The sequence below is a fragment of the Drosophila sulfurigaster genome, chromosome 2R, assembly GCF_023558435.1.
Source record: "Drosophila sulfurigaster albostrigata strain 15112-1811.04 chromosome 2R, ASM2355843v2, whole genome shotgun sequence".
Lineage (NCBI taxonomy): Eukaryota > Metazoa > Arthropoda > Insecta > Diptera > Drosophilidae > Drosophila > Drosophila sulfurigaster.
The window spans coordinates 22,100,861-22,116,910 of record NC_084882.1 but is presented as its reverse complement, the minus strand read 5'-3'; the positions used below and the strand labels follow the sequence as shown (position 1 = coordinate 22,116,910).

The 16,050-nt window shown below is 36.0% G+C and overlaps 2 protein-coding genes and 2 long non-coding RNA genes across 8 annotated transcripts; 3 read left to right on the top strand and 1 right to left on the bottom strand.

Annotated features, from left to right (window-relative positions):
• The first annotated feature begins 13 nt into the window (after positions 1 to 13).
• LOC133835535 (transcription termination factor 5, mitochondrial) lies at positions 14 to 2,064 on the top strand. The gene is made up of 4 exons (XM_062265515.1): positions 14 to 292; positions 354 to 1,338; positions 1,395 to 1,619; positions 1,676 to 2,064. The coding sequence occupies exons 1-4, from the start codon at positions 118 to 120 to the stop codon at positions 1,962 to 1,964; spliced, it is 1,674 nt and encodes a 557-aa protein (XP_062121499.1). The 5' UTR covers positions 14 to 117; the 3' UTR covers positions 1,965 to 2,064.
• LOC133835538 (tRNA (guanosine(34)-2'-O)-methyltransferase) lies at positions 2,002 to 3,134 on the bottom strand. Its single transcript, XM_062265519.1, has 2 exons — positions 2,287 to 3,134; positions 2,002 to 2,229 (listed from the first exon to the last, which is right to left on the bottom strand). Exons 1-2 carry the CDS (start codon positions 3,061 to 3,063, stop codon positions 2,065 to 2,067), a joined length of 942 nt encoding a protein of 313 aa, XP_062121503.1. The 5' UTR covers positions 3,064 to 3,134; the 3' UTR covers positions 2,002 to 2,064.
• Positions 3,135 to 3,281: 147 nt separating this feature from the next.
• On the top strand, positions 3,282 to 3,953 carry LOC133836437 (uncharacterized). The gene is made up of 3 exons (XR_009893728.1): positions 3,282 to 3,437; positions 3,513 to 3,621; positions 3,672 to 3,953. It is a non-coding gene; the product is annotated as an uncharacterized LOC133836437 (long non-coding RNA).
• A 2,649-nt stretch (positions 3,954 to 6,602) lies between these two features.
• On the top strand, positions 6,603 to 9,791 carry LOC133836439 (uncharacterized). 5 transcript variants are annotated; one of them, XR_009893732.1, is made up of 6 exons: positions 7,425 to 7,439; positions 7,527 to 7,642; positions 7,699 to 7,888; positions 9,209 to 9,264; positions 9,339 to 9,451; positions 9,510 to 9,791. It is a non-coding gene; the product is annotated as an uncharacterized LOC133836439 (long non-coding RNA). The 5 variants fall into 5 exon arrangements; XR_009893731.1 differs by lacking the exons at positions 7,425 to 7,439; positions 7,527 to 7,642; positions 7,699 to 7,888; positions 9,209 to 9,264 and adding exons at positions 6,603 to 6,632; positions 8,043 to 8,293; XR_009893729.1 differs by lacking the exons at positions 7,425 to 7,439; positions 7,527 to 7,642; positions 7,699 to 7,888; positions 9,209 to 9,264 and adding exons at positions 6,618 to 6,632; positions 8,018 to 8,293.
• The last annotated feature ends 6,259 nt before the right edge of the window (positions 9,792 to 16,050 follow it).

Sequence of the window (16,050 nt, the reverse complement as noted above, 5' to 3'; positions counted from 1 at the left end):
CAGCCGCATAGCAGCTGTTTTTAACAATAATCGATTTCGTGTTGATTAACTGTTGCATGTTCATTTTTTGGTTTTAAGAAATGTGAATTAAGTTCGATTTATTGCATTTACACAATTATGCTGCGAAATAGTAAAAACCAAGCACAACGCCTCGTGCAATTTACGCGTAGTTGTGCAGCAGTTAAGCAGACAAACAATAAGAAACCAGAAAATGCACAATCAGCAAAGTCAAAAGGATTGGAGCTGCCCGTAGAAGAATCTTTAAATCCCAGTTACTTGGCGCGAACATTGGGTAAGCAATATAGATATATATAAATAAATGTTGTAAATATTGGCGATGCACATCTTTTTAGGCAGCACATATCGTACTTGGGCAGCTGCGCTTGAAAAGCATCCTGAACTGAAAACAGTTAAGCGAAAAGATCTACTAAATTCATACGATGCATTGAAATCCTTAAGCTACACAGTAGATGATATTGTCATGAAACCTATGATCATTTACTATGGCGCCTCGACATTGTCTAATCGCCATAATGTTCTCAACGAATGCGGTTTTCACAACATCACTATTCAAACACTATTCAAATATATCACAGTCATTAACAAGTCCATTGGTTTCCTGAAAGCACATGGCTTGCTACCCTACGATTTGAATGTGCCACAGCGCCTAGCTGACAGCTTTACAGATGCCCGACTGCCAAATAACTTCCAGATGTCACTTAATTTTGGTGAGGATATCACGTTGAAGGAGCTGCGACAATCGCTGCTCAACACATATTTGCAGGCACGAATGCAAATGGATGAGACAGAACTGCAAAAAATGTGGCGAGTCTATTCCCGTGTGCGGCACAAGAGTTTCCATTCCGTGCAGGATACCATTGAGTTGCTGACCACGGTATTAAAATTTCCCGCCGAACGGATTCGCAAGAATGCTTTCCTTTTACACGCGGATGCGGACAATGTACGTCGCATTTTAAAGGAGATACCCACAATCAATGGGCTTGATATACGCGACATTGGTTACCGTCGTCCCAAGATCCTTATGTCCAATTGTGATAGTCTTAAGCAAACTTTGGAGCATGTGCGTGCGTTTGGCATCACTGAGGATGCAGTACTGCGTTGTCTAGAAGTGCTGACACTTGGACCCGATACAGTGCTGGAGCGACTACGCGATATCAATCAAATCGAACAGTTTGAAGTCTTGGGCAGCAATCCACGTATAATGCGGCTGGTGCACTATCAGAACAAGGCGCGTCTTCGTTTGGACTATTTGAATCAGCTTAAGGTGCGATGCGCCTCATTGCACATACTTTCCTGCGGATCGGATGCCTTTGCCAAGTAAGTGAATTCAACATTATATTGTTACTTTGCTTAAAGATTCCTTTTTTTTGTAGATTTGCTCGCGATGGTTCAGATCGCACCAAGGGACGTGATATTGTCGTATATTTGGGAAACATTATGCAGAAAGACGAGCAGTTGCTGCGCAATCTGTTGTCGCGTCATCCCAACTGGTGTCACATACCTGTGCTGCAAGTGAAGCAATGCCTGGAGTATTTGCAAAGCAAGAAATTCGGTCTGGATGATATCTTTCAGAACATACACCTGCTGCTATATCCCATGTGAGTTGCATTTGGGAAACTTATCTGATAAAGCAATCTAATTTTCCATATTGTAGCAAACGTATTGAGGAGAAACTGTTGCTGCTACAAGTTAAAGAGGCTTTGGAGGAGCTGCATCTGCCAATCGTCAACATGCATGCAATGAACAATAATGAGATTTTAACACTCATTTTGTATTTAATTGAATCCGAGTTTCATTTCACGGGCGATGGAATTTGGACAGAGCAACATACGCATCATGTGGAGAATTTCAATAATCTGCTACCCGACTTTCCTGAAAGTCTTAACAAAGTGTATAAATATGGTGTTAAACCGTCAGAGAAGGCGTCCATGTTTCACCTATGAACTAATAGTAGTAATAAGTTTCTTAAATTGTTGAATATATTCTAGATATTTTGAAATTTATTAGTAGAAGAATGTATATACAATTACCATTAACATTTAATTACGTGGTCTTATCGTTTTTCTCCTGTTCTGCAGACGGTTCACCATCATGGCGCACGACATATGAATTGTACTTCATGCTCATGTTGCGTGTTTTTTCTATAACAGCCTGATACGCTGCAGTCAACGGTTTCTGTACAGCCTCATGATGCTCATAGTCCTCATTCTAAAATACAAATATTTATAATACTAAATAACCATTAATAGTAATTCGTATATTTACCAAATCGTAGCTGAGATCCGCATCATATTTACACTGATGAGCAACAAATGGCAGATGCTCGACTGGACCATACTTCAAGCCCGTAATATCTTTTAACGCTAGCTCAGGCTTTATGTACCATTCTGTGATTAGATTGCAGGGCACATGATCTTTGGGCATTTTGAATTGACGGCACACCACAAATGCCTCAATGCTTGAGTTACGCGACGCTGAAGGTTTAAATACACAGGCCTCCTTAAAGAAGCGCTTTAACTGCCGATAAACTTCGCTAGTATTTGCTGCTCGATACACTTTCCCCATGAATGAGCCACCCTCCTCGAGGATGTAGGTTGAAATGCTGAGAGCAGACAGCAGCAATTGTGCCTGCATATAGCCATCCCAGTCATGATTGCCTGTAATGTCGGGTGCTCCATCACTAACCACCAGTTGCGCCTTTTGTCCACCAAAGAACTCAATAATGGCATTGGCAGTGGATTCTTTGGTGATATCTGCACGCAATTCAGTAACGCCATCAATGGGTGCCATGCCCTGCATATCAACTGCAATGATCTTGACATGCTGACGCTCCTCGGCTGTTCGCGGCTCATACATTTTTTTGGATAGCACTTGTGACCAGCCTCCGGGTGCAGCGCACAAGTCCACGGCGCGCGTAACGCCATCGAGTAAATTAAATGTTTCGTCGGCTTGTAGCAGTTTAAAGGCACTTCGGGCTCGCCAGCCCTGCTCCTTGGCCAATCGATAAAAAATATCACGTTTATCCTTTGAGGACTTTCCCATTTTTTCGGTGTTTGGTGTTTTTGTTTATTTGTTTACACATGTGCGGTTAAGCCGTGTGACCGTATTTCTTCGTACGGTTTAACGCCAAATAAACTAAATTATGAATCCCCCATGACTTCTACATTTCTTTTAGAATATTGGTATATTTTTGAAGTTGCGTTATTTTAAACAACTTGTATCATGATTCGTTTAGTAGCTCTTGAAACCCGAGAAATCAACTTTAAATCGTATCATAGTAAACATTGAACTTGCACTTAAAGTATATTGTGTGATTACGAAGCCACAGTACTAGCTTTAGACATTCATATTAAAAGGCTTGTCCTGGAAACAACTCTTTATTTCTTGGTGTACTTTTTGTGGAATTTTTTGGGAATGTAAGTAGTTAATTTTTTTTTATAAAAATTACTAATAATGTATTTTTTTTTTATATATTTTTCATGGTTAAAAAGGTTTAAGGAAGTTTCTATGTAACTATTTTCAAGTATATTTCGGGAACTTATATTCAAAGCATAAACAAACCCAAGTTGTACCTATTTCTGTGAAGAAACTGAGAGTAAAGTAAATTCTGCAAATATTTTTTGTTTCAAATTTAAAATATTTTTTTTTAGTCCATTTCAATCAAAATGTGCTATCCGTGCTATTCCTGCTGTGGATCCTGTGGACCTTGCGGACCCTGTGGATCTTGCTGTGAATCTTATTGTGGTCCCTGTCGCAGTGGATGTGGTCCCTACTGTGGATCCTGCTGTGGTGGTTGTGGACCTTGCTGTGGTGGCTGTGGACCTTGCTGTTAGCATCTTCAGAACGAAATTTAGGTACACCACATTAATTATTTCATTAAATTAATTTATGTAGAATTTACAAAATGTCATTAAAATGGGACAAGCCTTAAATAGTTTTGTAGTTTTTCTAATAACCAATAGGTGGCTCTTTGCAGACCGAAGAAAATCTCAATAGTTGTAGAAGCGCCATCTATGTTTCATAATTCGTTTAACTTTAAAATAATTGCTTCTTCACATAAACAAATTATTCCAAATAATATTCATTCCAATTCTAAAGCTTGTCCACTTTTTGTGGGATTTCTCTTAAATGTGAGTTAAAAATAAAAATATTAAAATATAATTTTGATTATTTGCTTGATTTGCGATAGGTTCTTTAGTTTTTAAATAACAAAATAACGAACATTTTATTGGGAAGCGATTTTAAATCTGCTCCGAACGCTATCTCCACGTGTACCTATTTCCGTGAAGAAACAAAGTAGAATAAGTAATGAACTTTTTGTTCGTAATTTTTTTGCAAGCAAGTCTTTAGTCCATTATGTGCTATTCGTCCTGTGGATCTTGTGGACCCCGTGAAAGCTCTGGTCCATATTAGGGAGGCTATGGACCATACTGTGGATCTTGTGGAGGCTGCGGACTGTACGTTGGTGGCTAAGGATCATGCTACGGGGGCTGTGGAAATTTCTGTTAGAATCTTCAGAACGAAATCTAGGTTCTCCCATAATAAGTAAGCAAATAAAATGGTTAATTTTAAATTGTAAATTTAAATGGAATGGTCTTAAAACAATTGCCACTTTTTACGCCCGCTAGACATATAGTATAGTGGAAATAGAAATATATAATTGTATGTTATAGAAAAAAAAAAAACAAATTTTGCACTCTCTGAATGTAAACTATATCGATATAACAAATACATATAGCCTCGGTATATAAAAAATAATTAAGAAAGCTATTGCGGTATTATTCTCAAAATATATTTATATATAAATATATAAAAATACCATAAAAAAATATTGTACTAAAGAAATGTATTAAATAGTATATATGTGGTATATTGGTATGGTACTACAATTAAGATATACTATATGTAGAGTGCAACATATTCCAGATTGTCAGCCAAAGCATCTAGGATCCCTAGTAAGTAGGTGTTTTTGTCCATACATATTCTTCGACAATTTTATCGCAACCAAATGTTCAGGAATCACAAATAGTTATATTGTATAGTTATTATTTTATACACCAAAATTCGCGACTCTAGCTTTAAAATACGCTTGTTGTTCGATTTCGTCGATTTTCGGGAGCAGATGTGGGTGTGGAAAATATTTGAAACACACTTGATCTGCGTGCAAACATAACAAATGCTGTCGAAACATAGCTATAGCTCTATCTCTTATATACTCTGAGATCTAGGTTTTCATACGGACAGACGAACAGATTGATATGGCTGAATCGTCTTGGCTGTTACCACTGATCAAGAATATAAGTACGAATATGCTTTATAAGGTCGGAGATGCCTCGTTATACCTGATATAAAGTTTGTTTTAAATTTTTGCCGCATATTGATAAAATCTTAAATTTTGGTATAAACAAATTCGTGAAAATGCGATCAGATAGAAAATTTAGAAGTTATTACTTGTATTTCCAGTTTGGGGTTGTACTCCATGTAAAAATAGTATATGTATATACTATATATGACCTTCAGTATATTTTTTTATGTGTTTTTTGGTTTTAAATATTTTAAGAGTAATTCACTTTTGCTTTTATTGTAATTGTGAAGCGAGTATCGAGTACCTCTGACGACTCTAGCGCTATTATTATGGTTGCACTACTTATCATAAATATATTATGCTTACATAATATATAATAATACATATTTACAGCAAGCTGCCGGACTCTTTTGGTGAATTCTTTAACGAATTCTTTGTGAATGAAAACTCTTGGTATGTCATAAGTACTCGTATTTCTCAGCCATATTTGTAATAATCAAAGTAGCCAAAGCAATTGAAATTTCTCAAACATAGCTACAGAAGTCAGAATTAGCACAAATAATGTTCATTCCAATTTTAAGACTTGTCCAGTCAACATCTGAACCTTTTTGTGGACTTTTTGTGGGACTTCTTTCGATTGTGAGTCTTGTTTTTTGAAAAGCATAAAATATAACTCTAGTTAATTTGTGAAATAATTACAGGTTAATTTGTTTTCTTGTAACAAAGTGAAAATTTAATTTGGGAATTATTTTTAAATAAGATTGACGAACGATCCAAAATTGTACCTATTTCCGTGGAGATACTAAAAGTACAAACTTTTTTATTTTCATAATAACTGCTTTTGCAGTTGAAATCTTTCAAGATGTGTTATCCATGCTATTCGTGCTGTGGATCTTGCGGACCCTGCGGATCTTGCTGTTCACCATGTTGCGGACCTTGTGGCGGCTGTGGACCATATTGTGGTCCCTGTGGTGGATGTGGACCTTGCTATGGGGGTTGCGGATCGTGCTGCGGGGGCTGTGGACCTTGCTGTTAGTATCTTCAGAACGAAATCTAGGTGTCCCACAATTAGTATCGCAGAAACAATATAAATAAAATTTTAAAGTGTCGAAATAAATGGAATATAAACCCTAATTAAATATTGGTATGACTTTAAGCCGTGATCATATTGGCAAAAATACGTAGATTTGCATATAGGCTGCATATTATATTATACCAGTGTATTATACCAGAGCAATAAAATATGACTAAATACAACGTACGTACATTTGCATAGTGAGCGCGGTTTTCCCTGGTTCATATGAGAGTGTACATATTACATTAGATAAGTTAGTGATGTAGAAAATACCCATGCTTAACACGGAGGTTACGTTCCTAGAAATTCTCGTGTTAAGCGAAACATGGATTCAGTAAAAAATTCAAAATTGGCAGCAAAAAAATGTTTTTATTCAAATTTTGTCTGTTTTTATTAAAGTTGCATACATTTGTTCAAAATTAACCATAAGTTATTATGCATATGCTTTTATAAATGCATAACGTTCATATTTTAAAAACTAAAAGCTGGTACTTAGTTAAAAAGGTTGCTTCATATAATTATTAAACAGGTTAATCTTTATAGAAACTTAAAAATGTTAAAAAGTAAGGAGATAATATGTTTCTATTCATATCAAGTTTGAAATGCATTTGGTGGCATCTATAGCTTAAGCCAGTTTGCTTCAACATGTTTTCTCATTTTGGTGGCTCCTTAACAAAAACTCGTGTAAAACGAGGTTTTCAGCGTGTTAAAAGGGGGATGGCAGCAAATTTGTAACCGTGTAAGACCGAGTTCGCGCTAAGTGTATTACATTAGATCAGTTAGTGGTGTAGAAAATACACTTATAGTAATATCAAATTTTATGCAGTAAAAGAACATTGCTTGTGGTGTGATGTTCATCTAAAACGCATTTAAATGTTCAAAAATAAAACTAAACATCTTAGTAGTCCATTAAATTAAAATTCATAAAACTTGGCTGTGATGCTGGAAGAAATACAAATAATGTCCATTCCAATTTTTAGGCTTGTCCAGTCCACATCTGAACCTTTTTGTGAACTATTTGTGGGACTTCTCTCAAATGTAAGTTTTTTTCTTCATTAAATTTAAAGCATAAATTTAATTTTAAAATATAAAATATAATTCTTATTATCTTTTGAAACTTATCAGGTTTATTTGTTTTTTTGTAACAAAGTAACATTCATAAGTTAAATTGGGAGATAATTTGAAGAAAAGACAAGCGAACGATCTCAAATAGTACCTATTTCTGTGAAGAATCAAAAGCTGTAGTAAATATGAGGCAAAATTAATAATTTTGATTTTAACCATAACTATTTTATAGTCCACTTTATTCAAGATGTGTTATCCTTGCTATTCTTCAGAACGAAATCTAGGTGTCCCACAATTAGTATCGCAGAAACAATATAAATAAAATTTTAAAATGTCAGAATAAATGGAATATAAACTCTAATTAAATATTGGTTTGACTTTAAACCTCGTGTTCATATTGGCTAAGAACAATAAAATATAACGTACGTAGATTTGCATATAGGCTGCATATGATATGAGTGTATTATACCAGAGCAATAAAATATGACAAGTACAAGTACAAGTACGTAGATCTGCATAGCGAGCGCGATTTTTCCTGGTTCGTATGAGAGTATTACAATATTAGATCAGTTAGAGTGATGTAGAAAATACACTTAATATCAAATTCTATGCAGTAAAAGAATATTGCTTCGTGGTGTGATGTTCATCAAAAACGCATTTAAATGTTTAAGAATAAAACTAAACATCTTAGTAGTCTATGAAATTAAAATTCATAAAACTTGGTTACGATGCTGGAATAAATACGAATAATGTCCATTCCAATTTTTAGGCTTGTCCAGTCCACATCTGAACCTTTTTGTGAACTTATTGTGGGACTTCTCTCAAATGTAAGTTTTTTTCTTCATTAAATTTAAATCATAAATTTAATTTTAAAATATAAAATATAATTCTTATTATCTTTTCAAATTTATCAGGTTTATTTGTTTTTTTGTAACAAAGTAACATTCATACGTTAAATTGGGAGATAATTTGAAGAAAAGACAAGCGAACGATCTCAAATAGTACCTATTTCTGTGAAGAATCAAAAGTTGATGTAAATATGAGGCAAAATTAATAATTTTGATTTTAACCATAACTATTTTATAGTTCACTTTATTCAAGGTGTGTTATCCTTGCTATTCGTACTGTGGATCTTGCGGACCCTGCGGATCTTGCTGTTCACCATGTTACGGACCTTGTGGCGGCTGTGGACCATATTGTGGTCCCTGTGGTGGATGCTATGGGGGTTGCGGACCGTGCTGCGGGGGATGTGGAAATTTCTGTTAAAATCTTCAGAACGAAATCTAGGTGTACCACAATTAGTATCGCAAAAACAAAAATAAAATTTTAAAGTGTCAAAAAAAATTAAATATGTAAAAGTTATTCAGATAGGTGTTTTGCTCTAATTAAGTATTGGCTTAAGCTTGGACCCAGTGATGAGTACTCTAAAATTTGGAGACTCAAGCGTTACAAAACAAATAACAAAATAGCTAATAGCAATAAAATTTAACTTAGGTAGATCTGTACATAGTCTGCTCGATTTTCTTCGGTTCTTATGAGTGTATCAGATTAACTAGTGATGTAGGAAATACGGAGTTCTTTAAGCAGTAAAGGAACATGGCTTCGTGGTGTGATGTTCATCAAACAAGCATTTAAATGTTCAAAAATAAAACTAAACATCTTAGTAGTCCATGAAATTAAAATTCATAAAACTTAGCTACGATGCTGGCAGAAATACAAATAATGTCCATTCCAATTTTAAGGCTTGTCCAGTAAACATCTGAACCTTTTTGTGAGCTTTGTGGGACTACTCTCAAATGTAAGGTTAAAAGAAAAAAAATCATAAATTTTATTATAAAATATAACTTTAATTATTTTCTGAAACGTCATCAGGTTTATTTGTTTTTTGTAACAAAGTAACATTCATACGTTAAATTGGGAGATAATTTGAAGAAAAGACAAGCGAACGATCTCAAATAGTACCTATTTCTGTGAAGAATCAAAAGGTGAAGTAAATATGAGACAAAATTAATAATTTTGATTTTAACCATAACGATTTTATAGTCCACTTTATTCAAGATGTGTTATCCTTGCTATTCGTGCTGTGGATCTTGCGGACCCTGCGGATCTTGCTGTTCACCATGTTACGGACCTTGTGGCGGCTGTGGACCATATTGTGGTCCCTGTGGTGGGTGCTATGGGGGTTGCGGACCGTACTGCGGGGGATGTGGACCTTGCTGTTAGTATCTTCAGAACGAAATCTAGGTATCCCACATTTAGTATTGCAAAGAAAAAATCCCAATGTAAATTAATACTTGTATAATTAAATGGAATAGTCTTAAAACATCAACGTAGTTTTTTCATGTACATTTTAATTTGTAAGAATGAAAAATAGTCGAATTGGAATATTCGAAAATGGTCCCAGTCATCTTAGAATTTTCACCTAGGAAGAGAATCAATGTATATTTTAAAATTTGAGAAATGTAAAATAAGCACTTTATAGAATGCGATCGCAATTTAATCTGTGAAATCTTAATACGTCATTTAAACCGGCAATAACTCCATTGATCAGTGCTATAGACAAGTTTTAATTGAATAATTTAATGAACAAAGTATACTTCCATAAATATTTGCATAAATAAATAAAATACAATTTTGTAAACGAGTAAAATATAAATGAGATACACAACAATTGCAACTTTTGTTTGCAACTTAATTTGATGTTGACAATAATTTTATTTAATTTAATATTCATTAAAAAATCTCATTAACTGAGTTGCTGTCGGCGACAAAAATTTTTGAATTGTCTTTGTTTCAGCTTAAACTCGTTTCCATTGATTTCTTTCCCCAGTTGTATACAAATATGGTCAGAGTGCGAGTATCAGATTCGATTTTACTTTAACAAGGTCATTTGTGTATTTGGGGTCAATATTTGGATCACCTTCAGATATTCTTTCCTTGAGTTAACTTACTCTAAAATATGTGATTACGATATTCCTCATTATTGGTGCAAAATATTAAACCTAATATATTCTTATATATTCTTTATAATTAGTAACCAAACATACAGAGACAGCTAATGGGAGGGTGCTGTGTGCTGTGTGCTGAGCTCTATTTGGGGATAAGTTTGCATCAGTCTTCTACAGCCAATGTTCAAGTTGCCGAAATGAACAAAATTTAATATTAGCATAAGCATTAACATCCTTATTATTTTAATTGAAATTAGGATTTTTAAATTATTGTAATGTTCATTAATTACTTGAAGGGGTTCTTAATTTTTAAATTATTTGTGCAAGGTGGTTGTAAAGATGGTTGAAGAATAGAATTATATTTAATTCTTAATATTAATATCCAAGTATGACAAATCAACAGTGCCTTTAATGAGATCGAAACACCACATAACATATTACATATCAAAGATAATATATGGTACATAGATAAATAGATATAATATATGTCTCATAGATGTGACTCATTAGTCCCGACCTGCGCTTTGGGTTGTAACCAAATGTTGGCCATTAAGTGGCTGAGTTGGCCATTTAAATTGAAAGGCATTACTCAATGTTATGGCCTAAACCTATCAGGCGTGATAAAACTAATGAGCCTACCGACATTTTGTCTCATTTTCCGCTTGCTTTTCGAATTTTCTATAAAAGTATGCAAGTGTGTGTGTGTGTTTGTGTGAGCCAAGTTAGAAACGGCCAATCAAGATGACAGTTTTGGATGTAGGGTGAGTATTTCAATGATTCGAATGGGCATCATAAAAATGATTCAATTGGCGGTTTGACTGAAATAAAAGCCGTCAACGGTTGTTCATGTTGTTGTTGTTGGCGTTGTTGTTGCTGTTATTGCGGCTAAGTAAGTACATATATTTAGTATTATTGCTGGAGCTGGGCGTCTCCCAAAAACAAGTTTTGCGCTGTCTCCGATTCTCGGCAGTTTCTCTTTAAACGCCGACTTATAAGTTAAATGCGCCTTCGATAAAGACGGCGATGCGAAATGTTAAAATAAAACAAATTTATGTTGCAATTAATGGCTTCGATAAAGTCGGGCCTACGACATGTTGTGGTCGATAAAACCGCTGTCTCTTCACCCCCCCTCGCCACTGTCTGACACTGACTGAGGAAACGGGGCCCCAATGAGATTAACACATAATCAAGCTAACATGTCAGACATTTGCATATGGAATTGAATTGAATTTAATCTGAACTGTGTTCGCTTTATTCTTTCTGTTTATTTGTAGATCCGTTTCAGTTGTGTTCTGGCTAAAGAACAGTTACACCGAAGCGATTTAAAATTTTAATTAATCCAAGTAACGTGCACTGGAAACAGTTGACAACAGAATTCCAAAGCATGAACAATTTCAAGTTGGCCAAAAAGCGAAAGAGAAAGATGGGACAATTGTCAGCCAGAGTCGGGCTCAAAGGGGCAGTGGTAATATGAGACCACAAAGGCACGGACGTCATGATGGCACCAGCAGCATCAGGATGTTGCTTTTAGGGTTGAGCGGGGTATGATGGCAAAAAAGTTTCAATGCTCAAACAGAGAAAGAAACGGAAAGACAGAGAGAGAGAGAGATAGAGCGAGAGAGATAGAGTTGGGTTCGAGTTTCAGTTGTGGTGCAAGTTTTATACCCGCTACCCATAGGGTAGAGAGATAAGACAGCGAGACGTGGAAGAGACCGCAGACACAGGCAAAGTTGGGTTCGAGTTTCAGTTGTGGTGCAAGTTTTTGGTTTTGGGCTGCGGCCATAAATTATCACAGACAAAGTCATTCGTTCCATTTCGAGCGAAACGCGGCTGCATGACGAAGCCAAGCAGGAGAGCGTTGGAGTGGACTGAAGGCAGATTTTTGGAGTGGTTGGAGTTGTGTTTTTTTTTTTTCAAAGGCAAAGGCAAAGCCACAGTTACAACCACAGTCACATGCCGCAGGCCGCAGGCTGACAGCTTGGGCTTAGTTGCTCGGTCTCGTATCTTCAGAATCACACAATTCCATTTTAAATTAAAACCCCAAAAGAGGAAAGCGCGTGGAGTCAGAACCAGAAACCAGAAAGAACGAACGAAGAGAACAAAATGAATGCAACAAGGAAATCGAATACCCATTCGATATTGTTGTTGTTATTGCTAATAAGAATAACACAAAGAACGCTATGGCCCATAAAGCGGGCAACAAAAAAAGATAAATTGCATCTTTGGGATCACACGCACGCAGTCGCAGGTAGCGCAGCTCCAACTGAGAGATGCAGATGCAGATGGAGATGGAGATGGAACTGAGCCGCGTGCCTTCCCACAGATACATAAAAATGTGCACATAATGGCCGCTGCCCAAAGACAGTTGAAAAAGAGCGAGAGAGGAAGAATACATGTCTAAAAGAGAATGAGTGGGAGAGAGAGCGAAAGACTTTACAGCGGGCCGATTGTCTTTCAAATTGCAAAGCGTTTTCTCTGAAACTTTTTTTTTGGTTAAGTAATCTGAGCTTGCCGTGAAATGTGTCGATAAGAAAGAGCTGCGATTGTTTTCCAATCTTAATAATATGCACTGCGATTAATCGACTTGATATTCCAACTAATATGACACCTGTCGCTGACGCTGTTTCTTTGTGCGCTGTCGTCTTCAATTCCCCAAAATAATAATATTTAACTCTATCAACAAATGCGTGGGGAACTTACTATAAAAAGCATTTGTCTTTGATTGAGTTATTGTTGCGTAAAAACTTAAATTCGTTTTTTTAGAAACTCAATCTTATAAAATTAATTTTTTTTTTCATCGCATGGAATTTTTGGAATGCGCTTCAAATTCACATTTTTATCAGAAATATGATGTTTATGTATGAGAATATCCTACTATATCTATATTTATAAACAGTTGAGGAGCTGTTCAGAGAGATCCCATCGATGTCCTTTAATTTATAGCCTAGCTTTTATTAATATTTATTAAAAAAAATAATTTCAGTTTCGACATGCCGTATATTACTCATTATTAGTAGTAGAAAACATATTATATTAAATTACGTTTTTCTAATGTGAATGAAATGAACAATTATTAATATCATATTATAATATAATTTGGTTGTATTTGTATATAATCGATAAATTTACACATAAGGATTTACAGACTAAAAAAAATTTGTATGTATTTCATTTAAAAAAATAAAAATTAAAATATTAAATTGATTTTAATGTTTCATATTTTTATGTTTTATTTAAGTGTTTTCTTGAAGGCCGCATCTGACACAGGTTGAAGTTTATAGTTTTATAATTAGTAAATTAGCTCTTTATAAATTTATTTTAATTGTCCGCTTTATACTTATGGTTATAGTTTAATAATTAAATTAAGTTTATTTAAGGTAATTCCCATAGTTTAATGGAGTTCCATTCGACGTGTGAGTAAACACTTTAGTCTGGGGTCTGCTTAGAGGTATTAACTAGCAAAAACTAAACAACAAATTTCTACGGTTTGCCATGGAAATAAAGTGCAATCAAATTGAGCATCAATTATGCGCTTACTAATAGAGCAAAGAAGAAATAGTCAATAGTAAATTAAAGGCTAATCGAAACGTGTTTATGAGACTGGGACCAATTGATGACGAATTCTAACAAAGAGTAATTTGGAGAGCTAACCTTCGCCATAGCGGCATTTGGCAAATATGAGAGTTGAGTGCAAACGAGACGCGCGTCAGCAGCGTTTGGCCTCTAGGAGCATGTGGTTGCAAGTTTTTTTATGAACTGTTTACTGCCGTTAAAGTCACTTTTATGTGCCGTCCGTAGTCATAACTGTCGCTGGCGATGACGACGATGACGATGGCAATGGCAATGGTAATGGCAATGGCGTTGGGCTAGCGGAAATTGTCGAAGGTGCTGAGAGATGATCGGGCACAGAAGCTGCAGCGGCAGCAGGATCAAATTCAAAGTGCTGCACTTGGAATAGTCAACGCCGTACGGGAAAATGGGAAAAAGGAAAGGGAGATGGAGATGGAGAGGGAGACAGTTTTATGTCTGTTTACAGTCGTAAATGTTGTTCAATTGCAAAACGAAATCGAGATGTAGCCCAAGGCAGAAATACAAGCCAGAAAGCAATAGATGTGACTAGAGTTTATCAGAGTACAATAAGAGTACAAAAATGAAAAGTGCCTACAGACAAACGATTAAAATTATAACCGGGTTGTGCAGGACAGCACACAGGGGAAATTCAAAAGTGGTTGGGGTAAGGGAAAGGTAAAGGAAAAGGCAAAAGCAAAAGCAAAGGCAAAGGGCATGGCCAACTGCCATGCTTACATAAAGGGCAAAACAATGGCCGTATCTCAACGTTAGTTGGCTCTGTCTGTGGCTCTCTCTCTATCCCTTTGCTCGGGTGTCATCCCTGCTCACCACACTTTATGACCTTTCCTTAATCTGACAGATACGTCACGGCCACAGACGCGTCGCAGCCGAAGTCGCAGTCGAAGCAGACGAAGTCTCACATATTTGTATATTTCTTCTCTGTTTTGTGTGTGTGACCAGCAGTGAAGAATGCCTTATTAAATATTATTGTATTGTGTGAAAGTCGACAATATTTGCGCGCTGACATCTGTTCAAGTGGCAGCCATCATAGAAGTAGAAGGCGGCTGTGCTCAAAAGGCATATAGCAGCAAATGGTTATCGAGCATCTCTTGTCGATTAGATGTGGCATCGACTTTCGCCCGAAATCGCCGAGAGGAACCTCGTAAATTGTCACAGATCAAAACAATTGGCACTGGACGAAGCCTGACAAGGAAGGCGGACTCAAGTGGCAGTTGGACAGTAGTCGAAGACGGAGAAGTCGGTGCATTGCCTTCATCATGTTTATTGGCTGGCAAATTGTATACGCCGACCTGAATCACCTCACATGGCGCACCTCCTTCAAGGAACTGCGACCTCCTCGCTACATTGCCAAGATGGCGATATCGTCGCAGTCGTAGTCGAGGCAATTTTCAGCTCGACGTTATTATGCAATATAAATCAGCAAATGGGCTCAACAGAAACACACATACACGTACACATACACAAACACACAGAGACAGCTACTGGGAGGGTGCCGTGTGCTGAGCTGTATTTTTGGGGATGAGTTTGCCAGCAGCCATGTGCAAGGGTCCTCAGTCTTGCAAAGCCAATATTCAAGTTGCCAAATTTAATTCGAAATGATAACAGAAGTTCCGAAAATGTAACTGGCAACCGTGAAACTGCCGTGCGAGTGACAAACCAACGTTTCCTTCGAATTCGTGCTACTCGTATTCTCTTTTCCTTTGTTTTTACAGTGGTGTGGCATACCAGAACATGATTGGGAAAAACTTACATATTATACGTTTTGCTTACTCGCATCTCAAAGAAAATAATATATTTTAAATAATCTTAAGATTTTTTATTTATTTTTAATGATTTTTAATTTCGTTCTCAATATTTTAAAATTTTAATTTTGTATGACATGCAAGAGCATGATAGCGATAAAATAAAATATATAATTTTTTTGAGGTATTCCAAATCAAGTAAAAATATATTTAATCGATAAAGGTATATATTTTTGAAGTTTATAATTCAAACATAAATAAAATAATAATAAAAGAAATACTTCATTTTATATTTAATACATT